The sequence below is a fragment of the Neoarius graeffei genome, chromosome 3 (assembly GCF_027579695.1).
Source record: "Neoarius graeffei isolate fNeoGra1 chromosome 3, fNeoGra1.pri, whole genome shotgun sequence".
In the NCBI taxonomy this organism is placed as follows: Eukaryota; Metazoa; Chordata; class Actinopteri; order Siluriformes; family Ariidae; genus Neoarius; species Neoarius graeffei.
Window position 1 is genome coordinate 83,815,106 of NC_083571.1, and position 25,595 is coordinate 83,840,700.

The window sequence follows — 25,595 nt, forward strand, 5'->3', positions numbered from 1 at the left end:
ACTAGAACAAGCAGCACTCTCGCTGTTTTGTATGAACCACTGCATTGCATTCACTTTTGTATACAGCTTTTCTTTTAAATAAACAAGTAACTGAACCATTTCTCAAATTTCTTTTTTTTACTGGATAAGACTGCTTTTCAAAATGTTCACACACAATATAAAAAGTTATATAAATTATATAAAAATGCTTTTCAAAATGTTCACACACAATAAGAAAATTAAGTTATATAAAACTATGCACACTAATAAAACTAATTTGTACACACAGAAGGCACGATTTCCTCGCGTAGTCGCACCCATCTTCTTCTTGTTGTTGTGTGCTTGTTCCTGACAGTGCTTCACACCGGGTAGAAGGGGTTTATGCGCATGCGTCTACTTCTTCTATTGTTCTGGTGTCTCCGATGGGACCGTCTTACAGTGCCCCTAGAGGTGTGGCATGTGTATTGCATCGTTTTCAGCAAGCGTTGCGTTGCCATATGTACCTGATATTTTACTGATCCGTTGCCCATGTGGACGTGATATATATATATTTTTTAATAAAAACTCGTTGCCGTTGTTGTGTGGATGTAGCCTGAGACTATGGCAGCCCAAATTAGACTATGGCGGAGCGCCATAGTCTCATCAATGTGTGGGAAACACTGCAATCCATGCAGATGAGGATACATCGATGTTGCTTTCAACTGGGGGCAGTTTGACGACATCTTAGAAGACTGGAAACAAGACTTCAACCAGTTTCGAACTGTCCTCGATGCCTCGTTGTTTTGTTAGTCATCTTCCTGAGGCTGCATTTTCCTCATTTCAAACACACCCAGTATAATTCCTGAAATGGTTCCTGAAACCTGAAATAGTTTTTCTTGTTTTTCAGTCTTTTTTTTGACCACGGACCAAATGTTTGGGTGGAGGATCATTTCCAGCACAACATTGGCAGTGACATGATAGAGACGTGGTGGTGTGTTTTGCCGTTAGGACAAGTGTATCCGGTTGAGCAGAGTTGCTGGGATTTCTAATATTTATTTATTTATTTATTTATTACATAAACACCTGCTGGGTTGTTGAATAGTCTACCAACTAACAAAAGCCAGCCAGCCAACAGTGGTGTTGTGGACAGCAGTTAAAGATGATTAAAGCAAAACGGGGCCCATTTTTACAACTACAGAGTGCATTAATAAAGTAGATGTGTCTAATAAAGTAATCAGGAAGTGTCCACAGTCCTGATGAGCATGCGTCATACTGGCACCCGCAGCTGTGCCGTAAAGAAATAAAATTTAGTCAGTGATGCTTTGTTTCCACTGATGGAGAAAACTGTTGGCCAACATCAACTGGTTGGATCTGATCAGTATGGAAAGCAACGCCTACAGTTGAAGCAAAAGGTTTACATACTGTACATCCAGGCTAAAGACCCATTTCATGTTACCATACATTTCCTGTGTTCAGTCATTCAGAGTATCTACTTTGTTTCCATGAGGGGCGGCATGGTGGTGTAGTGGTTGGCACTGTTGCCTCACTGCAAGAAGGTCATGGGTTCAAGGCCAGTGGTTGACGGGGGGCCTTTCATGTGGAGCCTGCGTGGGTTTCCTCCGGGTGCTCCGGTTTCCCCCACAGTCCAAAGACATGCAGGTTAGGTTAACTGGTGGCTCTCAATTGACCGTAGGTGTGAATGTGAGTGTGAATGGTTGTGTGTCAGCCCTGCACTGACCTGGCGACTTGTCCAGGGTGTACCCCGCCTCTCGCCCATAGTCAGCTGGGATAGGCTCCAGTTTGCCTGCAACCGTGCACAGGATAAGCGGTTATGGATAATAGATGGATGGATGGATGGACTTTATTTCCATGAGGTCACTTTATTTTAATATAATAGCTAAGAGACGGAGTCATTTCAGCTTTTATTTGCTAGATCAGATTTTCAGTGGGTCATATGTTTTTACGCACTAAGATGGTTTTTACATCTATCCTTGGTGTTAGTGAAAGTAGATGGACAGGAAATGGAATGATTACAACATCATCCGATAATACTATAATCTACTCAAGCAGAGAGGATAACCATCACGCAGAAGGTGTTGCAATAATCATGAATACAACAGCAAAGTTTAATTGGATGGAAACCTATAAATGAAAGAATAATAACAGCACGATTTAACTCTAAGCATACAAAGATGACAATTAGTATACAGTGTTATGCCCCAACCAATGAAGCAGAAGAAGAAACAAGACATATTCTGTCAACAACTGCAGAAGATAATCAACGATGTACCAACGCACGATCTACTAATACTAATGGGCGATTTAAATGCGAAGGTAGGGAACAAGAATGAAGGAAGAGAGAAAAATATAGGATCTCACGGATGTGGTGACATGAATGAGAACGGAGTGCTGCTGGCAGATCTCTGTGGAATGAATGATCTTGTAATAGGTGGCACCATCTTTCCACATCATGAAATACACAAGAAAACCTGGATATCAACGAATGGACGGGACAGAAACCAGATCGACCATGTTATGATCAATGGTCGGTGGAGACATTCCCTCCACGATGTAATTGTAAGACGAGGTGCAGATGTAGGTAGTGATCACCACCTACTGCTAGCTAAAATTAAGCTCCATCTTATGCCGCTTTTCCACTACCAACGCGGCTGAGTTGGGCCGAGTCGAGCTGAGTGGGGCTGTTGGAGTTGCATTTCGACTACAACCGTGCTGGCTGGAAGTGGGTGGACACATTGGGTGGAGTTAGCGAAAGTGGGTGGACATCACGTGATGTCGTTAGGCAGCGCAAACAGTGACATCAGTGACCTTTTAAGCGGTAGTCTCACGACCCGGATAGTAAACAATAAACATGGAGGACCTGGAGTCGTTAGTGTTGCTGGTCTTGGTGCTGTGGCTTGTTGTCACCGACAACGCCAACAGATACTGGCAAGAGCGTATAGATGAGGGGAGGCGCATAAGGCTTCAGAAATTCTCGTAATTCGTAATTCTTCTTCTTCCGGGTTTACGGTGTTTACAGATCCCAGCGTGCTCGCGGGGTGTGTGGGGGCGTGTGAGGACACTCCTCCTCACCAATCAGTGCACAGGGGAGTGTCTGCTCACGCCCCTAGCCCCACTTGGCTCGGTTTGGCTCGCTTCAGCCCCACTTCAAAACCGTGCGAGTTTTGGGTGCTGAGTAAGGCTGAAGCGAGCTGAGTCGTGCTGCTCTAAGGTAGTCGAAACGCGAGCTGTGTCGAACTGAAGTGAGCCGAAAAAGGGTAGTGGAAAAGGACCATTAGAAAAGCACAAACAAATGTAAAATCAACTCAAACACAAAGGTTTAACACAGCACAACTGAAAGATCCAAAGATGAGCAAAAAAATTAGCCTTGCCCTCAGGAATAAATACCAAGTCCTGGGTGATACTGGAGAAGGTTTGGATGGAGATGCTGAATCTACTTGGAACAGTATTAAAGAGGGATATATCCATGCATGCAGGATTGTATTGGGAAAGGGGAGGAGAAAAGCCAAAACTTGGATAACGGAGGAAACATGGAATCTCATAGACAAGAGAAGGAGTCTCAAGGAGAAGAAACAGAGTGCACGATCTAGCAGACTGATTGAAAGGTACAATCTACAATATATTGAAACCAGACAAAAAGGAGACTACGGCAGGACAAGAGAGCTTATTACGATCAATTGTCAACAGAGGCAGAGAGGGCAGCAAATCGGGGCGAATTGAGTGAAGTTTATAGGATTACAAGAGAACTATCTGGAAGATTTACGATGGACTGTAAACCAGTGAAGGACAAAAACGGTGTGAAAATTGCGCAAGAGGAAGAACAACTGAAAAGATGGGCAGAACACTTTATGCAAGTACTAAATAGACCAGAGCCAACAGAAACAACTACCATCAATGAATCCTTTGGAGGTACTTTTGACATCAACTGTGACCCACCAACAAAGGAAGAGATAACAGCAGCCATCAACAGATTGAGAAATAACAGGGCACCTGGAATAGATAACATTACTCGCGAAATGCTGAAAGCAGCCATACTTTTCCATCTGTTTACTAAGATATGGAACTCAGAAACATTGCCAAGTGACTGGTGCCAGGGTCTCATTGTTAAGTTGCCTAAAAAGGGGGATAAAACTATCTGTACAAACTGGCGCGGTATAAGGGCCTCTGCATGCTCTTGCGACAAGGCTTTCGCAGATAGCTTTTCGCAGCCAGTTGTAATTTATCGTTGAGTGGGGAGTAATAGGCGTGCGCGATGTTATTCACCGCCACAACGCAAGGGGGCGCGAAGTCGCGAAATCGCTAGGAGTAGTTGGTGGGTGTGGTTAGTGGAGTGTTTATCCTCCGGTTACTTATAATGACTAGAACTGGAGTCGTATAGATATACGTAGTTCCTCGATCAACCGCTCTTCGTGCTGCTCCATCTTCGCTCGTGTTTTTAAAAATGGCGGTCGTGAAAACAAACCAAACCGGGAAAGTAGGGAAGCGGAAGTGCGTGTACAGCAGATGTAGAGTGGACCAATCAGAGCCCTCTTGTCTGCGACGCTGTCTGCGAGGCTTCTGCGGTGGTCACAATTTTTGGGAGGTGCGCACAGAGCGTTTGCGAAGGGGGGAGCTATGCAGACGCCAGCTGCGACGTCATCTGCGAGGACTGCGTTGTCAGCATAAATTGGCCGTAACACTCCTCTCGATGCCAAGTAAAGTTTTCTGCAAGATTATCTGTATGAGGCTAGATGGAGCAATTAACAACTTGCTTCGCAAAGAGCAGGCTGGGTTCAGGCCAGGAACTGGGTGTATCGATCACATATTTACATTGAGGAACATTATGGAACAATCTATTGAACGGAATAGCAAGATTCACTTGAATTTTATAGACTTCGAGAAGGCTTTTGACAGTTTACACAGGGAGACCCTCTGGAAAATCCTTGAATCATATGGTTGGTAGGGCTGGGTAAAAAAATCGATTTAATCGATTTTGGATCGATTTCATTTAAATTTCGCACTATCGATTCACAGGGCATGAGATCGAGTTTTTTTTTTTCCCACAACACAATCTCGTGTGTTGTGATTTTCCTCCCTCAGCCGTCTCGTGCGCGATGACGCAGCTGCACAGTCGTACGTCGTGACGTTCAAGCACGCACACAAAATGGCTGAGGCCAGAGCCATGGCTGAGGCAGGGAAAACACCGCTCGGCAAGCCGTCTCAAATGAAATCTGACGTGTGGAATCATTTCAAATTTAAAACGACAAAGGACGAAGAGCTTGATCAAACCAAGGTAGTTTGCAAGATATGCCAAGCAGAGCTCAGTTACGTGTGAACTGTCAAATTTACAAAATAAAGACGTGTATTTTGGAACGTATTGTATAGAGATATTTTCATTATTTAAGAGCAGATTGAATTGATTCAGATCGAATCGAATCGTGATTAATCAATTTTAAACCCTAAGAATCGAAATCGAATCGATCTAGGAAATTGACTCTGATACCCAGCCCTAATGGTTGGCCAGATAAATTCGTAACCACCATTAAATTATTCTATGAAAATTTCTCCTGTAGTGTAATCCACAACAACAAGATGTCAGACTGGTTTAACATCACAAGTGGAGTGCGACAAGGCTGCGTAATGTCACCTATGCTGTTCCTTGTTGCTATCGATTGGGTCATGAGGAAAACAATTGGAAACAAACGTAGAGGAATAAGATGGACACTAACATCTATGTTGGAGGATATTGATTTTGCCGATGACATAGCTCCATTGTCAAGTCATAGAAAACATCTACAGGAAAAGACTGATGACCTTGGAAAAGCTGTAGAGTGGGCAGGCCTAAAAATTGGCAAGACGACGACGAAGACCATGCAACTCACTGATGCACCACCCATAATAACTTTTTAGAAAATGATGCGCTAGGAGGCGTCGTGGCTCAGGTGGATAAGGCGCCACACCATAAATCCGGGGACCTGGGTTTGATTCCGACCCGAGGTCATTTCCCGATCCCTCCCCGTCTCTCTCCCTCCCCTGCTCATTTCCTGTCTCTACACTGTCCTATCCAATAAAGGTGAAAAAAGCCCCAAAAATATCTTAAAAAAAAAAAAAAAGAAAATGATGCGCTAGAGGAAGTAGACAAATTTACATACCTTGGCAGTAAAGACAGCGCTACAGAGAAAGACATTACCTGCAGAAAGCGAGAACATCTCTTGATCAACTAAATAAAATATTGGAGATCTCGTAACATCACAGAGAAGACTAAGCTAAGGATTTATAACAGCAGCGTTTTGTCAGTACTCCTTTATGGTGCAGAATGCTGGAGAATTGTACAGAGGGATAGCAAAAGACCGTCAGGGTTTCATTCATCGTGTCTGCGAAAAATTTTGTAGCATATACTGGCCTAATAAAATATCGAATCAAGCACTATATGAACGGACAGGTCAACGCGACATCATGAGACAAGTTAAAAGGAAAAGATGGAAATGGTTAGGGCATGTGATGCGCAAAGATCCAGAGAATATAACAAGACAAGCTTTGAATTGAATACCTGATGACGAAAAGAAGACCAAAAGAGACCTGGAGGCGTCCCATCGAGAAAGCAGTGTTGTGGAAGTTCACACTTTTTTTGAACTAGTTCAAGTTCAGTTCAAACATGTTAAAAGTGAACTGTTCACGTTCATAGTTCACAGTTTTAATTCTGAACTAGTTCAAAGTTCAGTTCATTTTACTTTTAGGTGGGATATGAAAATAAAGACTAAAATCATATGCTACATTCTAGCTCAAAACTACTCACATATTATAGATATTATATTCTATCACACAAAATGGAAGTTATTGTACATACTATATATGGAAAAAAGGACAAAATATTTTGATTCCTTCACTGACTCAACCACTGCTACCAAAACGTTACACGTGACTTCAAACAAATGCTTTCAGTTTCAACTAACAGTAACTTCTAATAAACGACAACTAGACTTCCTCATAAATGTGTTTCTAAAAAGATGACTGCCAATATGTATATACACTGAAGGAGTGCTATTTTAAGATCCATATCAACAGCATTGACCATATCAACCATATTGATCAGACAGAGGGATGCATGCTCAAGGGCTTTTTATTTCTCAAAATACAAAACAGGAAAACTTCAGATAGCCTCATTCTTCAATACACATCTGTGTATGCACACAACAATCAAATTTCTAAAATTATTTGGCATTGTACTCATCTGTGTTCACCTGCCGCTACTTGAACTTTCACTAGCCATGTTGCTGTGAGTGTGTGCCGGCTGTGGTGTGCGCGCTGTCTGCTGCCTGTAGCTAGGGAACGCTGGGTTACGCCTACTCTGCTCTGCTGCATCATGGGTAATGTAGTATGGCGCCAAATCATAGAGCCATCCACTATCTCCGGCTTCACACTACATTATCCATGATGCATTGCACACACGCGGCACCTCAGGGCAGTGAGTGACAACAACATCAGACTGACAGTGAAGTAGTAGAACGTAAAATATCTTGCAAGTAGACGTGCCACTCGATTCATCAGGTTTCATGTTTCGTACATCTTCATGTTTGTCGTTCATGTCGCATAATTTGAACGAATTCACGTTCAAGTTCTTTCATTACAAAGCTGTTGCGTTCAGTTCAAAGTTCATGGAAAAACGAGCGTGTTCAGTGAACGCGTTCTTTTGAACGCGTTCATGCACAACACTGCGAGAAAGAATTCAAGAGCATTCAAAAGACCTGGGGAGAGCTCGAAAAGAAAGCAAAGAACAGAGAAGACTGGAAAATCTTGGTGGAGGTGCTGTGTGCCACCTAGGCACAGTGGCGAAGGAGAGAGAGGAGATGTGTTTTTACATCCGCTTTATTAGTATTTGGCATTGCTTCGACTTGAATCAAACACTTTGTGTAGCCTTCCACAAGCTTCTCACTGTTCTCTGCCAGTTCCTCCTGACAGAACTGGTGAACCTCAGTCAGGTTTACAGGCCTTTTTTGTTTTTTTTCCCCCTCAGGCAAGCTTTTTCAGTTCAGTCCATGAATTTTCTCTGGAAGTCAGGTCAGGACCTTTGTGATGGCCACACCAATACTTTTATGTCTTGTACAGTTTTGGAGCTGCTATTAGGATCGCCGTCCTGTTGGAAGAAACAGTTTTAACCAGTGGCTTCTGGCTGACATCTTGAGGTTTTGATTCAGTACATCTTGATAAGCTACCTTTCTTTATTATGTCATCCATTTTCTCAAGTGCACCAGCTGGTTTTCCAGTAAAACACCTTGTGACGTGATACTGCTGCCACCCCCGTGCTTCGAAACCAGCGTGTAAAAGTCATTACAATAATATCTGGTGTTTTCCAGGCTGTTTAAAGAGACGGTCAGTGTGAGGTATGTAGATTTCTGACCCACAACAATCAGTTTAGTGACTTAAAGCTGAAATACATCTGTTGCTAATTGATTTTGTTTAAACATGACCTCTGATGTGAACAAAGTAGATGCCCTGATTGACTTCCCAAAAGAAATGTATCATCACGTGAAATGTGTTCTTATACAAGTCAATGAACTGCTTCCAGTTAGTTTAAAAAGCTGCACTGATTATCAGAGGATAGTAATCTTTTCATGAGTCGTGTCCATACTTGAGGACGGTCAATTAAAATCGCTTGGACCGTCGATGGAATTTATCATAAATTATTATCTGAATTTCTGTTGCTCTCTAGACTGTCATTCTCAAAGCAGCATGCATCCAGTATAGCTTTACTAACTTTCTACGTAAAATAAATAAATAAAATAAAACATTTCGATATTTTAGTCTTCAATTGCCAGTCAATGGTTGTATAATTAAAAACAGACTGGTTTATTCCAGTCAATTAGTTTCCATCATCTGTGTATAGCATGTTCATGTCTAGATATTTATGAAGTGTATATATAGTATGTAGTATATATTTATTTTTGTAATTAAATATTTATGTAGATATTTATGAAGTGTGTATACAGTGGGGCAAAAAAGTATTTAGTCAGCCACCAATTGTGCAAGTTCTCCCACTTAAAAAGATGAAAGAGGCCTGTAATTTTCATCATAGGTACACTTCAACTATGAGAGACAGAATGGGGGGAAAGAATCCAGGAAATCACATTGTAGGATTTTTAATGAATTAATTGGTAAATTCCTCGGTAAAATAAGTATTTGGTCACCTACAAACAAGCAAGATTTCTGGCTCTCACAGACCTGTAACTTCTTCTTTAAGAGGCTCCTCTGTCCTCCACTCGTTACCTGTGTTAATGGCACCTGTTTGAACTCGTTATCAGTATAAAAGACACCTGTCCACAACCTCAAACAGTCACACTCCAAACTCCACTATGGCCAAGACCAAAGAGCTGTCAAAGGACACCAGAAACAAAATTGTAGACCTGCACCAGGCTGGGAAGACTGAATCTGCAATAGTTAAGCAGCTTGGTGTGAAGAAATCAACTGTGGGAGCAATTATTAGAAAATGGAAGACATACAAGACCACTGATAATCTCCCTCAATCTGGGGCTCCACGCAAGATTTCACCCCGTGGGGTCAAAATGATCACAAGAACGGTGAGCAAAAATCCCACAACCACACGGGGGGACCTAGTGAATGGCCTGCAGAGAGCTGGGACCAAAGTAACAAAGGCTACCATCAGTAACACACTACAACGCCAGGGACTCAAATCCTGCAGTGCCAGACGTGTCCCCCTGCTTAAGCCAGTACATGTCCAGGCCCGTCTGAAGTTTGCTAGAGAGCATTTGGATGATCCAGAAGAGGATTGGGAGAATGTCATATGGTCAGATGAAACCAAAATAGAACTTTTTGGTAAAAACTCAACTTGTCGTGTTTGGAGGAGAAAGAATGCTGAGTTGCATCCAAAGAACACCATACCTACTGTGAAGCATGGGGGTGGAAACATCATGCTTTGGGGCTGTTTTTCTGCAAAGGGACCAGGACGATTGATCCGTGTAAAGGAAAGAATGAATGGGGCCATGTATCGTGAGATTTTGAGTGAAAACCTCCTTCTGTCAGCAAGGGCACTGAAGATGAAACGTGGCTGGGTCTTTCAGCATGACGATCCCAAACACACCGCCCGGGCAACGAAGGAGTGGCTTCGTAAGAAGCATTTCAAGGTCCTGGAGTGGCCTAGCCAGTCTCCAGATCTCAACCCCATAGAAAATCTTTGGAGGGAGTTGAAAGTCCGTGTTGCCCAGCGACAGCCCCAAACCATCACTGCTCTAAAGGAGATCTGCATGGAGGAATGGGCCAAAATACCAGCAACAGTGTGTGAAAACCTTGTGAAGACTTACAGAAAACGTTTGACTGCTGTCATTGCCAACAAAGGGTATATAACAAAGTATTGAGATGAACTTTTGTTATTGACCAAATACTTATTTTCCACCATAATTTGCAAATAAATTCTTTAAAAATCAGACAATGTGATTTTCTGGATTTTTTTTTTCTCATTCTGCCTCTCATAGTTGAAGTGCACCTATGATGAAAATTACAGGCGCCTCTCATCTTTTTAAGTGGGAGAACTTGCACAATTGGTGACTGACTAAATACTTTTTTGCCCCACTGTACGGGCATTGCATAATTTGCATCCTGGTATTTTGTGCTTCCAAAATGGCGAATATCAACAACAGAACTGCGTGTCTTCCAGTGTTGCCAGATTGGGCGGTTTTAAGTGCATTTTGGCGGATTTGAACATATTTTGGGATGTTAAACGTCAGCAGTATCTGGCAACACTGGTGTCTTCATCCACGTTGTTTTCCCGGTGCTTGGTGATGCCATGACAACCAGGAAAAGGAAGTACATTTTCACGCATGCACATATTTTATTTCCGCATTATTACTATCGTATAGCACGGTCGCAAAAACTGCCGTGTGAACGCAAGTGGGGCTGCACCGGTGCTAACACGCTTCTCTCTAGTAAGCAGGTTTGTGACGTGTGAACGTTCCACAAAATTTACACTGGTGTAAGATATATCGCAACAAAATACATCGGTGCAGCATCGATGCAAATATGTGCCATGTGAACACCCCTTATTAGTAAATAACCAAGGCATAAGATCCCCTGCCCAAAACCAAGTAAATAAGGCTGGCAGAAAGTCGCAGGGTTCGTCACACATTCGATACAATTTGTTATTGTAGTGATTCGTGTTGAAAACCAATCCCTTTATTCGAAGAGGAAAAGGACGATAAGTTTGCAAGAAGTATAACGTGCAACAATCATTATCATGCCATGTTGACTTGAGACACTCCACCCAGCTTCTTGGAGATATGGAGTGAACTTGCACAAGATCACAACCAGAGTTTAAACACAAGGGCAGTATCAGACCACCCTTATACAAATGTTCATATCTGAATCTACTGTAGGGCATTGTTTCTCAACCGCTGGGCCACGGCCCATTAGTGGGCCGCAAAGCGCCATCTAGTGAGCCGTGAATTTTTATTTATTTGTGTTTATTTTTCTTCTTCCAAGTTTGAAGCCAAATACTAAATAGTTCAAGATGTCGTAGTATCCCAAATCCGGTAGCTGGTTTGACGTACGCCTTTCAAGTGGAATAAATACATTTGTGGGTAAATTTTAAGAAGTCTTTTTTTTAATTGTCATGTCCCTCCTTTGCATTTAACCCCATGCATGTGCACACAGAGCATGCATGCACAGTGGACAGAATAAATAAATACGTTTGTGGGTAAATTATATGGATCTGCTGGAAAAGAAGAGCAGGGAGGATTGAGAATCGAGCGGGTGTGGTTTGTTTACACCCTATACTAAAACTTCTAGTGTCCTTGCAGCCATCACAAAGACACGTACAAAGCCCAGAAATTCTTCTTTACTCGGGCAAAAACGATACAGGATTTATTTTGTAGTGTCCTGATCCCCAGAGCTTTAACCCAGCCACATAGAAAAAGTTGTACGCCTCCATGTTCTTCCAGGTTTTCATCAGTTTGCCCGTGTAGAACGATGTCTGCAGCACCAGGTAGTTTGAGATGTCGGGGAACTCAACGGATGGCTAATTTTCCAGCTCATAATGAATGAATAAATGAATAACTTTTAATAAAACACAATAAGCTGATCAGCAGAGCTGGTGGGGTCATGCATGTACAGATACAAATGATTACAAATACAAAAGACTAAAAATAAACACAATCTTAAAAAAAAAAAACTTAAAATTTGTTGATTATCTTCACATTAAGTTAATTAATAGTATGCATAACTATTGTCTTTGTATTTAGTTACGACTACAATATAATCAAATTTTATTCTACTAATGTCAAATTTGACTAGTAACTTTTTCTTTCATATGAAAAATCCTTCTTTGTTAGTGTGTAAGGCTCTAATCCCATTGAATGGTTTCTATATCCACTTCTTTTGAGTGTACTTCTTGGTTTTAATAACTTGTTTCCTGGACACAAACTTGGCAATAAATTCTTGTGTTAATCAACCAGGCTCCACTTTTGGATCATTTAATCCCTTTTGACTGAGAATGCCCTGCATGCATGGTTTGGCTTCTGGCACATCCATACAGTTTTAAATACAATACCTACAAGTAAAAATGGTTTGTTTTAATTGCATTTATTTAATTTCTGGGCTCCCATCTGTAATGGGGAGTGATGTTGCATCCCATTAATACACTTTACAGTAGATTATTAGATTCTAATAGAACAGATGAGCCAAAATAGTCGGGGATCTTTTTTTAATGGGGCCCCGGCTCGTTACAAGTATGAATAGGTGGGCCTCAAAGCGGAAAAGGTTGAGAACCCCTGCTGTAGGGCCAGGTTACTGCCGTGTTTGTGTACAGCAAACAAGTAAGTTATTAGAACCAAGAAGTGCACTCAAAAGAAGTGGATAGAAACCACTCAATGGGATTAGATCCTTACACGCCAACAAAGAAGGATTTTTCCTAGGACTTGAAAAATTATCCATCCGTTGAGTTCCCTGACATCTCAAACTACCTGCTGCTGCAGACATCGTTCTACACGGACAAACGGATGGAAACTTGGAAGAGCATGGAGGCGTACAACTTTTGATATGTGGTCTGGGTTAAAGTTCTGGGGACCAGGACACTACAAGATAAATTCTGTATCATTTATGCCTGGGTAAGTAGCATGTTTGCGATGGTTGCTAGGATGCTACAAGTTTTCGTATCAGGTGTAAACAAACCACAGCTGCTCGATTCTCAATCCTCCCTGCTCTTCTCTTCCAGGTAAATCATTCACAAAGATCCACAGAAACACCTTTAAAGACCTGGGTATTACTTGTATTATATACACCTTAGTTTGCAATATAGCGACCACGATCAAACAGTAAACAAAAACACATCATGAGTTGAGCGTCTCCTGAACTTCAAAACATTAGGACATAATGGAAAATGGTGAGGAAAAGTGATTTGCGAATCCAAACGAAAAGAACCTTTCATGAAGTGATCACTGCAGACTCGAGCGTTCTTCGACTCCATTGCAGTGAAAGATTCAAGAGCCACCTTTCTCATCATCTTTTGGTAAAATCCTTTTTTCTTTCACCCTTTATCACTTCACGGAGAACCCGGAAAAAACTTTTATCAGTTTCACGTTTTTTTTTTTTTTTTTAATTTGAACAACACAAAACAACACGAGTGTATGGCAGTTTAATGACCAGCAAGGCACCTCGGCGATAGTAACGCTTTGTGAACAGTGAGCTCAGCTGACCACCACTTCATGTCCTGCATATCTAATGAGGCGGATGTGACGTCGGATGCAACCCTAAAAATTAGCTTGAACTTGGGGGGGGGGATTGCGGCCCATCAGTTGAGAAACACTGCTGTAGGGTGCAGGTTTCAGATACAAGTTGCGTGCTCATGCGAAGTGTAAATATGACTGGCTTGAACCCCATAATGCAGAGTATCATTTCTCTTAAAGGAGCAGTCTGTAGTCCAGTGAATGTTCTGCTAAAAGACTATTTAAAACACACTTGTGGTTGTGTGAGTGCTGTTTGCTGATGAACGATGGTCAGGAAGGTTGTTCAGTTGGCTCACCTGTGTGTTTGCAGTTGTGTTTGAGCACATCCACTATGAGAACAACGAGCACCATGTGTTTGGCCTGAAAACGTCTTAGAAAGCAACATGAAAATTAGTCGCGATCTCATTCATGGATTGTGATCCAGCCTGAAAATTATTTCCTGCCATTTTAGTGCATTCCTGTTGGTGTGATTGACATGAGGCTTGTTTGTTTTTTTGGACGTTTCACTGATGACATGAGGAGTAAAATTCATTCCTCTATGTTCTTTTGTTTTAGAGCAGAAAATATTGAGCAAGATCGAGGCATCAGTCACACACTATTGAATGAAGAATCTTTTCCCAGTCCTCAATTCTCGATCCTAACCACAGAAGAAAACACACTAAAGCAGGTATTAATTTTTCCTTACACGGTCAAGTATGCCGCATCACGCAATACTAGGGCTGCACGATTATGGAAAAAATGATAATCACGATTATCTTGATCAAAATTGTAATCGCGATTATTAATCACGATTATTCTTGATGTTAGGGAAATCACTTAAATTTTATTTCACTATATTCAAACAAACAATATGAATAGCTTTCAGTGCAGAATGAAATTTAAAAGAGAAATTCTGATTTCCAAATGACAAATAAATGAAATTTATCCAAGAAATTACCAAAGGATGAAGGAACTGAAAACTCAATTGCAACAATTACATAGCATTATACTGAGGCCTACAAGTTTTTAGCTAGAAAGACCAGCCTATCAACATGCTCTGGCTTTAAACATGAGCGAAGGCAGGTCACAACATCGCCTCCAGTGCTAAATAGTCTGTTGTTCCAACATAGTTAGCTTTTCTCTCTCACCTCAATCTGTTACCAACTCTCACACTATCACCCCTTGAAGATACCGCTGCACTGAAGCTCTGCGCACTTGGCCAGTGTTGCCAGATGCTGCTGACGTTTTCCAGCCCAAAATATGTTCAAAACCCGCCAAAATGCACTTAAAACCGCCCAATTAGGCGGGAAACCGCTCAATCTGGTAACACTGCTGGCTGGCTTGCTTGCTTATTTAGGTGGAGTAATGAAACCTTACATGCATCGGTTCGCCCCCTAATGGTTTGGCGGAGTACTGGTCAAAAAGTGCTTGATCAGATATGCAGCAGGGCTCGCATTTTAAATGGAAATAAATCGCGATTTTCATTTAATTTAATCGTGGCAGCCAAAATCGCGATTTTTCGATTAAATTCGATTAATTGTGCAGCCCTACGCAATACTACATCGAAGTTCATGCAGAAGCAAAAATCCATGTCTGAAGAGTGATTCCTTTACACGTACTCATTTTCCTTGTCTAATGTATGGATAGCAAGATCACTGTTGTATGATGAAAAGGCTATAATCTGTTCCTCCGTCTCTCTTTTTACTTTCTTCCTTATCTCTGTCTCTCTTCTTCTTCCGAGAGTCTTCTCTCTGGTGGTGCGCAGTAGTCAGGCTCTGCCATGCCCAGGGCGTGACCCCTCGTGTCTCCTTCTCCTCCTCCATCATGAAGCTAAAGCAGCGTGTGGTGGTGCTGTGCGGTGTGCTACTGCTGCTGGGCCTGGCCAAGCTCTTCCTGCTGGACGGAGGCGAAGGCTCAGCTGCCAGCCGCCGTGACCTGCGTGCTTTCCGCAAGATGGAGGCGAGCCTAGCTTTGGCCAAGAATGCCCGCCTGACCCACACGTTACAGTCACCCTGGGAGGTGGCGGCACAGTGGGTGGGGCCGCGTGAGGTTTACCCAGATGAGACACCTGAGCTGGCTGCTGTGTTCAACGCCCTGATCAGCGCCCGCATCCAGAGGGCCGACGTCGGCTACAAAGGCACCCAGCTGAAAGCACTTCTGGTGCTGGATGGAGGACAGAAAGTGGTGTTCAAGCCCAAGAGGTAAGAGAATGAAGGATGAGATGGCAATATACAACCCTGATTCCAAAAAAGTTGGGACAAAATTAGGGATGTGACTTTTGATCAAAAACACTATTCGAAATTCGCTAAAAGATATTTGAAATTCGATTTGAAAATCGACAGAACCCCGCCCGCCCCACCCAAATGCGCGCACACATGACAGACAGGGTGAAAGTGGTAACGGTTTAATGAGTCATCAAAAAACAAACTTCCATTCACCTCACATAGCCTACAGTATCAAACAATAATATAGGCTTCCAATTTTATTGTACATTTCTATGCAGCCACGACTATTTTCGTCTGTTAGAAGGAACCGCGGGTGAAACTGCCCGTTTAGGAAACGATAATGAAAGCATTCGAACAGTCAGAGCAGAATAAACTTAAGACATATTTTTGTTCAAAAAAATTAACATGTCGACGTGGTCGGGATGGAGACGGGTACGCAGCCTATTGACAATTAGACCGGCTGCGGAGAACACACGCTCCGATGGCACGGACGTTGCAGGCACACACAGGTAGGCGCTGGCCAACTTTGCCAGGCGAGGGTATTTCTGTTGATTGTCTTTCCACCATGTCATCGGGTCAGTGTGGAGCGGTGGGCATGTATCCTGGCAGTACTGAGTCAATTCAGTCATGCATGTTGCCCTCTCTGTGCTGTAATCCTCGCCAAATATGACGGCAATTGCTGCTGTCATTCTGTGTCATTCTGAGATGCGCAGATAGACAGTAAAGGGAATTCTCCCTTTACTGTCTCTCTGCGCATCTCAGAATGACACAGGACAATGGGCGAACTAGATTTTTATTTTTTTTTCCCCCAGCCATGGCGCGCCAGAAATCCGGCGCGGTGCGCCGGAACGCTATCACCCCTGATATCACGATTTACATAACGCCTGATCATGGTTTTCAGTATTACTTTTGTGTTTAATACATTTCGATGTTTATCTGTACATTTTCTATGTTTAACTAAACTTGAATTACAAGCTTCACCCTGGAACAACATGCAGGGATTATTCCGAGTTTTTCCCGCTGAAAATGTCATTTTTGTGAAACGTGCAAATCCGTTGAGAAAATTTCGGTGGGTGGTAGGGGTCGGCGCGAGGCGAGGCTTGTGGTGGCACAAGCGGGCAGGACCGACCGACCGCCCGCCAGCATCTTTTGCGGGGATGAGAATTTTCCGCCAATTGGCGGATTTCCGACTTTTTCAGACCAAAATGATCGTTTTTGGGATCGATGTAAATCCGTTGAGAAATTTTCAGGGTGTGTGTATGGTTAACGATCTGTGGTCACCTTATAACGCAGACATCCCAAGTCTCCCGGAAGTTCCGGGAGTCTCCCGCATATTGATAGAGGCTCCCTGATGCCCACAAATTGGATAATATCTCCCGGAACCTACAGCAAGCGAGCAAGAGCAACATTGTCTACATCGCGCATCTTAGAATGTGCGCATATGACGGCGTGCGAGAGAGAGACTGTGTGTGTGCCTGTTCATGTAGCACATGCTAGACAAAGAGCATCCTGATTGGGTTACTCAGCAAAATAAGCCAATCAGCTTTTAGTATGGGCGGGCTTTTATCTCTTTTCTTGAAGACCGACGTTTTCAGTTGAGTCAGTGCAGCCTACAGAATCGGCATGGCAGAGAGCGCGTGCGCCCCAAAAAACGAAAATGCAAAACCCACTTCACCTCAGATTACACAAAAGAATATCCCTGTCTAATAAGGGTCAAAAATAATGACAGTTTTGCACGATGTACTGTTTGCAACAGTGATTTCAGCATTGCCCATGGTGGCTTAAATGATTGTAAAAGACATGTTGAGGTGAGGAGTGTCATTTCATGTGCATTATATTTAGGTCTACAACAGGCTGTCATGAAAAGACCAAACTTACTGAAGATTTCCGTAAAGTAACAATGTATGAATATACATCATATATATCACATATATATCAAATACACGTCATATATAAGTGTGTATCTTTTATAAATGGGGTTAGCTTATCTAATGTAGCATGTTGGGGAGAATCGTATCTATATTTTTGATAAAATTTTAGGTATGATACCGTGTATAACTCTCCTACTTATTGCTCATTTCATGGGGGGACGGGGGGGGGATTGTTGGCATGTGCCGCGCGGGAGCGTCTGCCCAAATTTTTTAGGCCGAGATGAACTTAGTTTTTTTATTTTAAAAAAATTTCCAATATGTAATGCCCATTGTACATGCCTGTTCTTTAATTCAAAATCACCATCTTGATCTTCAAATTGACCATATGGTATCTGTATTACATTACACAACATCCTGTCCAGATAAAACCTAGTTGGTACACACGACAGTTGAAAGGGAAGTGATAAGTGATGTTGAATGTTGCCTGCTTAATATGCAAGACCTCCTGCTACCATGACAACGTCAGAAGAAAGCTTAAGAGAATTATATGATAGAACTTTTTTCTGGTTTGCATTTCATTTTAAAGGATTAGAGTATTCAAAGACATGAATAGCAAAAATGCAGAAATATAATACTGTAGAGCTTGTTTATATTAAAAGGTGCATTGATTTTTTATTATTTTTTTAAATCATCAAATGTGAGTTGATTAAAAACAAGTCTCTTGTCCCATATTAATCATTTTCACCTGGTAGTCCACCAAGAAGGGGAATTTATTTCCAAATAAATTGCAACTTTTTGCTGATAAAATTAATGGTTTTGGGGTAAAAAAAAAAAAAAGCCAAAAATCATTAGCTCCCGCCCCCTGGGCCCCGCTGGGTGCTTGCGGCCCCCAAACCTCTGGCTTTTTTCAGACTTTTTAAATATTTTTCATTCTCATCCCTGTGAGAGCCGTTTATAACTCGGAATACACTGGCTGAGAACTTTATTAGGAACACTGTACTAATACTGAATAGAGTCTCCCTTTGCTCTCAGAACAGTCTCGGTGCTTCATGGTATGGATTCCACAAGATGTTGGAAACATTCCTTTGGGATTCTGGTCCATGTTGATATGAGTGCATCATGCAGTTCCTGCAGATGTGTAATTGTGTGCTGTCTTGCTGTGAATCTGCTGTTCTACCATCCCAAAGATGTTCTGTTGGATTCAGAGCCACTGAAGAACACTGAATTCGTTGGCATGTTCATGAAACGTGTTTGAGACGACTTTCACTTTGTGACATGGTGCATTATCCTGTTGGAAGTAGCCGTAAGAAGAATTATTGCCATGAAAAGAAGCACATGATCAGCAACGATACTCATATAGGCAGTGTGGCATTCAAGCAATGATTGATTGGTATTAATAGGCCCAAAATGTGCCAAGAAAACATTCCCCGCTCCATTACACCACCCCCACCAGCCTGGACTGTTAACACGAGGCAGGTTGGGTCCATGGATTCATGCTGTTGGGGGCCAAATTCCGGCCATAACATCTGTGTGCCTCAGCAGAAATCAATATTCATCAGACCAGGTTACGTTTTTCCAGTCTTTAGCTGTCTAGTTTTGGCGAGTCTGTGCCACTGCAGCCTCAGCTTTACGTTCTTGGCTGACTGAAGTGGAACCCGATGTTGTCTTTTGCTGTAACCCAGTCTGGCTGTTCTCTGTTGACCTCTCTCAGCAACAGAGCATTTCCATCTGCAGATCTGTCACTTACAGGATGTTTTTCTTTATTGCGCCATTCTGAATAAAGTCTAGAGACTGTTGTGTGTAAAAATCCCACATCAGTAGTTGTAGAAATACTCAAACCAGCCTGTCTGGCACCAGTAATCATGCCACAGTCAAAATCACTGAGATTTACAGTGATTTACCTGAAGCTGCTGGTCTGTATCTGTATGATTTTATGCGCTGCGCTGCACTGCTGCCATGCGATTGACCTGAGGTGTACAGGTGTTCCTATTAAAGTGCCCTGTGAATGTGTATGGTGTCTAACTGGAGTTATCTTAATCCTTATAATCCACATTATATACTCATAATCTGCTTCTCAGGCATGGAACGTTTGTGCTTTCATTCACTGGTTTGCTAAATTATAACATGGAAATATCTCCAGTGACCTGTACAGTGGCGATGCATGTTTATAATATCAAAAAAATCTCATTAAACCGGTGAAATTTTCAAACCGTGGCAATGCAGAGACCCTTAAAGGGGCAGGTGCTCGAAGTGAAAAGGATGGAGATTTTAAGTCTTCAGCTACAGCAAAACCTGCTACAGCAAGCAACACTGGAGCAGAACATAAACTTAACACACCATATCAAATAATTAGATCGGTAGTTATCAAATTGTATAGTAAATTTGTAAGATGTCGAATAAAGCCCAGGTCACAACCGGACGTACGATTTTTTGGCCGTGCGATTTTTGGCGTTTCCCAAATCGCTGCGTTTTTTTTGTTCGTGGAGAAAGACGCACGTTGGCTGTAAGTTTGTCTTGCAACCTGAAAAAAACGTAAGCACCCGTAGAGTTTGTTTGACATGACAAAGAACCTCTGCGGCCAGTCTACGGCTCGAAAATCAGCACGTCACACGTGCGCCCTCTGTGCGTTTCACGCGCGCCCTCCGTACGTTTCTTGCGTTTTTTGCACGTAGACCAGCCGTAGGAGCACGTACGGCCGGTTGTGACTGAGGCTTAATGAAAGGCAGTATCTCATTCATCTCATTATCTCTAGCCGCTTTATCCTTCTACAGGGTCGCAGGCAAGCTGGAGCCTATCCCAGCTGACTATGGGCGAAAGGCGGGGTACACCCTGGACAAGTCGCCAGGTCATCACAGGACTGACACATAGACACAGACAACCATTCACATTCACACCTACGGTCAATTTAGAGTCACCAGTTAACCTAACCTGCGTGTCTTTGGACTGTGGGGGAAACCGGAGCACCCGGAGGAAACCCACGCGGACACGGGGAGAACATGCAAACTCCACACAGAAAGGCCCTCGCCGGCCCCGGGGCTCGAACCCAGGACCTTCTTGCTGTGAGGCGACAGCGCTAACCACTATACCACCGTGCCGCCCTGAAAGGCAGTATGATACAAATAATAAAATACAGCTCACATTTAAACTTGAAGATGACAAGTGAATTAAACACAGCTTTGAAGCAATTTTATCAACAAAAGTAGATAATATAAGGTCAGAGCAATGACATGTAACTTGTTTTATTGCTCGATCCGTATCGGCAATGTGTGCGAATGTACAACCCTTTCAGTGAAACAGTGGGGATAGAGAGAGCTTCATTGGGCTCCTGTAATTACAACATGGCTCAATAAAACCGTTCTATGAGACCGTGGGGCAGTGAACAAACGACATGTGTTCTGGTTAAACATGATTATCCATTTCTGTACAAACACTTTGTGCGACGTGGAGTGGAAAGTCAGCCCAAATTATTTTAAATGCCATGTACTCCTGTATATGAATGGCGTAAATGGGTTGTAGTTGCAGCTCAGTGGCTGGTCATGTGACGTAAACTGACAGAGGGAACCTTTTATTTATAGTTTAATGAGTATTAATTGAAACCCCTTCTGTTGAGTGATCAATCTGTCTATCCATCCATCCATCCAAACATGGAAAACATTTTGAACTACTATGAGCATCAAGGGGCAAATGGGAATTATGCTGGGCAGATAAGTGGCGTTATCAAGATACCATTTGCATACTTCTTAAAAATTCTATCCACATTCACTGTATATGAGCAATCGCATGCTCTGATTGGCTACTCTACTACTAGGCTATCAGCTTCTATACCGTTGAGTAGAGAAAAACAAAACGGTGGCGCATGTTGCTGAACCAACCGAGGACAAAATAAAAAATTCGACTTGAAAACAAAACCCCCAAAATACAAAAAAGCAACAAAATATGGAATAAAAGTAATCTGATGGTAAGAACATATCTTTTTTTTTTTCCCTTCCAAGAATTATTATAGCATTTTTCACAAACTGCTACTGTCATTTCACTGGTTTATGTTCTTAAGGGAAATTATTTGGTTGGACGTTTTGTATGAAGTTTTTATTTATCAAATTTGCAAAAAATAAAATTGCTCTATTTCTCAAAATCCAGTGAATGTTGATAGACGAAAACAATTATTCCACTCAATCTCGTCGTACAGTGGTGCTTGAAAGTTTGTGAACCCTTTAAAATTTTCTATATTTCTGCATAAATATGACCTAAAACAACATCAGATTTTCACACAAGACCTGAAAGTAGATAAAGAGAACCCAGTTAAACATTCATCTCATCTCTCGTCTCATCATCTGTAGCCGCTTTATCCCGTTCTACAGGGTCGCAGGCAAGCTGGAGCCTATCCCAGCTGACTACGGGCGAAAGGCGGGGTACACCCTGAACAAGTCGCCAGGTCATCACAGGGCTGACACATAGACACAGACAACCATTCACACTCACATTCACGGTCAATTTAGAGTCACCAGTTAACCTAACCTGCATGTCTTTGGACTGTGGGGGAAACCGGAGCACCCGGAGGAAACCCACGCGGACACGGGGAGAACATGCAAACTCCACACAGAAAGGCCTTCACCGGCCACGGGGCTCGAACCCGGACTTTCTTGCTGTGAGGCGACAGCACTAACCACTACACCACCGTGCCCCCCCCCAGTTAAACAAATGAGACAAAAATATTATACTTGGTCATTTATTTATTGAGGAAAATGATCCAATATTACATATCTGTGAGTGGCAAAAGTATGTGAACCTTTGCTTTCAGTATCTGGTGTGACCCCCTTGTGTAGCAATAACTGCAACTAAACGTTTCCGGTAACTGTTGATCAGTCCTGCACACCAGCTTGAAGGAATTTTAGCCCATTCCTCTGTACAGAACAGCTTCAACTCTGGGATGTTGGTGGGTTTCCTCACATGAACTGCTCGCTTCAGGTCCTTCCACAACATTTCGATTGGATTAAGGTCAGGACTTTGACGGCCATTCCAAAACATGAACTTTATTCTTCTTTAACCATTCTTTGGTAGAACGACTTGTGTGCTTAGGGTCGTTGTCTTGCTGCATGACCCACCTTCTCTTGAAATTCAGTTCATGGACAGATGTCCTGACATTTTCCTTTAGAATTCTCTGGTATAATTCAGAATTCATTGTTCCATCAATGATGGCAAGCCGTCCTGGCCCAGATGCAGCAAAACGGGCCCAAACCATGATACTACCACCACCATGTTTCACAGATGGGATAAGATTCTCATGCTGAAATGCAGAGTTTTCCCTTCTCCAAACATAACGCTTCTTGTTTAAACCAAAAAGTTCTATTTTGGTCTCATCCATCCACAAAACATTTTTCCAATAGCCTTCTGGCTTGTCCACGTGATCTTTAGCAAACTGCAGACGAGCAGCAACGTTCTTTTTGGAGACCAGTGGCTTTCTCCTTGCAACCCTGCCATGCACACCATTGTTGTTCAGTGTTCTCCTGATGGTGGACTCATGAACGTTAACAATAGCCAATGTGAGAGAGGCCTTCAGTTGCTTAGAAGTTACCCTGGGGTCCTTTGTGACCTTGCCGACTATTACACGCCTTGCTCTTGGAGTGATCTTTGTTGGTCGACCACTCCTGGGGAGGGTAACAATGGTGTTGAATTTCCTCCATTTGTACACAATCTGTCTGACTGTGGATTGGTGGAGTCCAAACTCTTTAGAGATGGTTTTGTAACCTTTTCCAGCCTGATGAGCATCAACAACGCTTTTTCTGAGGGCCTCAGAAATCTCCTTTGTCCATGCCATGATACACTTCCACAAACATGTGTTGTTAAGATCAGACTTTGATAGATCCCTGTTCTTTAAATAAAACAGGGCGCCCACTCACACCTGATTGTCATCCCATTGATTGAAAACACCTGACTCTAATTTCACCTTCAAATTAACTGCTAATCCTAGAGGTTCACATACTTTTGCCACTCACAGATATGTAATATTGGATCATTTTCCTCAATAAATAAATGACCAAGTATAATATTTTTGTCTCATTTGTTTAACTGGGTTCTCTTTATCTACTTTTAGGAATTGCATGAACATGTGATGTTTTAGGTCATATTTATGCAGAAATATAGAAAATTCTAAAGGGTTCACAAACTTTCAAGCACCACTGTACGTGGATTATAGCCTAGCTATTGGCTCATGTACGACTCGATTTCATGGAATAACTGTTAAATATACACACAGTATATTTACGAGACTAGAGCCCCAAGAGCATAATAGACTCTATCCATCTTTATTTTAGTACGAGTGTTCATTCTGACATTAAGGTTACTGGATAATCAGCAGGAAATCATTGGCATTTATTGCTGTGAAGCAGCATTTATAGCACACGTTTAAATTACAGTGAGTCAATAGTATTTATTTGAGGGAAGAAAAGGTGAGCGTTAACAAACCAACTTTCTGATCTCGACTTAGAAACTGATGGTGTTTCCCACTGTTAATGTTTAACTGAGCAGCATCGTGTGAATTAATGTAACGTGTTAAAACCAGGGCTTTGAACCGGTTCAAGGAATGAAAATGAAAACCGGGAACTTTTTCTATTTCACATGGAACAGGAACGAAACCAGAAACTTTATTATTTTTTATGCTCCGGAACAGAAACACTTATTAAAAATAATGGTAACCGGTTAATACCGGTTTTTATTTAGTTCCTCAAAATTTCCGTAGCCTACAAATAAAAAAGTCATTCTTCTCCTGCGCAAGTTTCTATGACCTGCTGGGGTTCACTTCCTGTGTGACGTTCGCTGACTGAATGGAGAGAGCGGGAGGGTGGACTACTATCACGTCTCCACATCTTAAATACAACCCCGATTCCAAAAAAGTTGGGACAAAGTACAAATTGTAAATAAAAACGGAATGCAATGATGTGGAAGTTTCAGAATTCCATATTTTATTCAGAATAGAACATAGATGACATATCAAATGTTTAAACTGAGAAAATGTATCATTTAAAGAGAAAAATTAGGTGATTTTAAATTTCATGACAACAACACATCTCAAAGTTGGGACAAGGCCATGTTTACCACTGTCAGACATCCCCTTTTCTCTTTACAACAGTCTGTAAACGTCTGGGGACTGAGGAGACAAGTTGCTCAAGTTTAGGGATAGGAATGTTAACCCATTCTTGTCTAATGTAGGATTCTAGTTGCTCAACTGTCTTAGGTCTTTTTTGTCGTGTCTTCCGTTTTATGATGCGCCAAATGTTTTCTATGGGTGAAAGATCTGGACTGCAGGCTGGCCAGTTCAGTACCCGGACCCTTCTTCTATGCAGCCATGATGCTGTAATTGATGCAGTATGTGGTTTGGCATTGTCATGTTGGAAAATGCAAGGTCTTCCCTGAAAGAGACGTCGTCTGGATGGGAGCATATGTTGCTCTAGAACCTGGATATACCTTTCAGCATTGATGGTGTCTTTCCAGATGTGTAAGCTGCCCATGCCACACGCACTAATGCAACCCCATACCATCAGAGATGCAGGCTTCTGAACTGAGCGCTGATAACAACTTGGGTCGTCCTTCTCCTCTTTAGTCCGAATGACACAGCGTCCCTGATTTCCATAAAGAACTTCAAATTTTGATTCGTCTGACCACAGAATAGTTTTCCACTTTGCCACAGTCCATTTTAAATGAGCCTTGGCCCAGAGAAGACGTCTGCGCTTCTGGATCATGTTTCGATCCGGCTTCTTCTTTGAACTATAGTGTTTTAGCTGGCAACGGCGGATGGCACGGTGAATTGTGTTCACAGATAATGTTCTCTGGAAATATTC

At 42.3% G+C, this 25,595-nt stretch overlaps 1 protein-coding gene across 1 annotated transcript in view; it reads left to right on the top strand.

Annotated features, from left to right (window-relative positions):
* The window catches only part of fam20b (FAM20B glycosaminoglycan xylosylkinase), a 151,959-nt gene that overhangs the window by 30,673 nt on the left and 95,691 nt on the right, over window positions 1-25,595 (top strand). Inside the window, exons 2-3 of the mRNA XM_060917538.1 lie at window positions 14,241-14,352; window positions 15,406-15,865. Coding sequence (XP_060773521.1) covers window positions 15,489-15,865 — 377 coding nt within the window. The 5' untranslated portion in view covers window positions 14,241-14,352; window positions 15,406-15,488. The remainder of the gene's footprint in view (window positions 1-14,240; window positions 14,353-15,405; window positions 15,866-25,595) is intronic.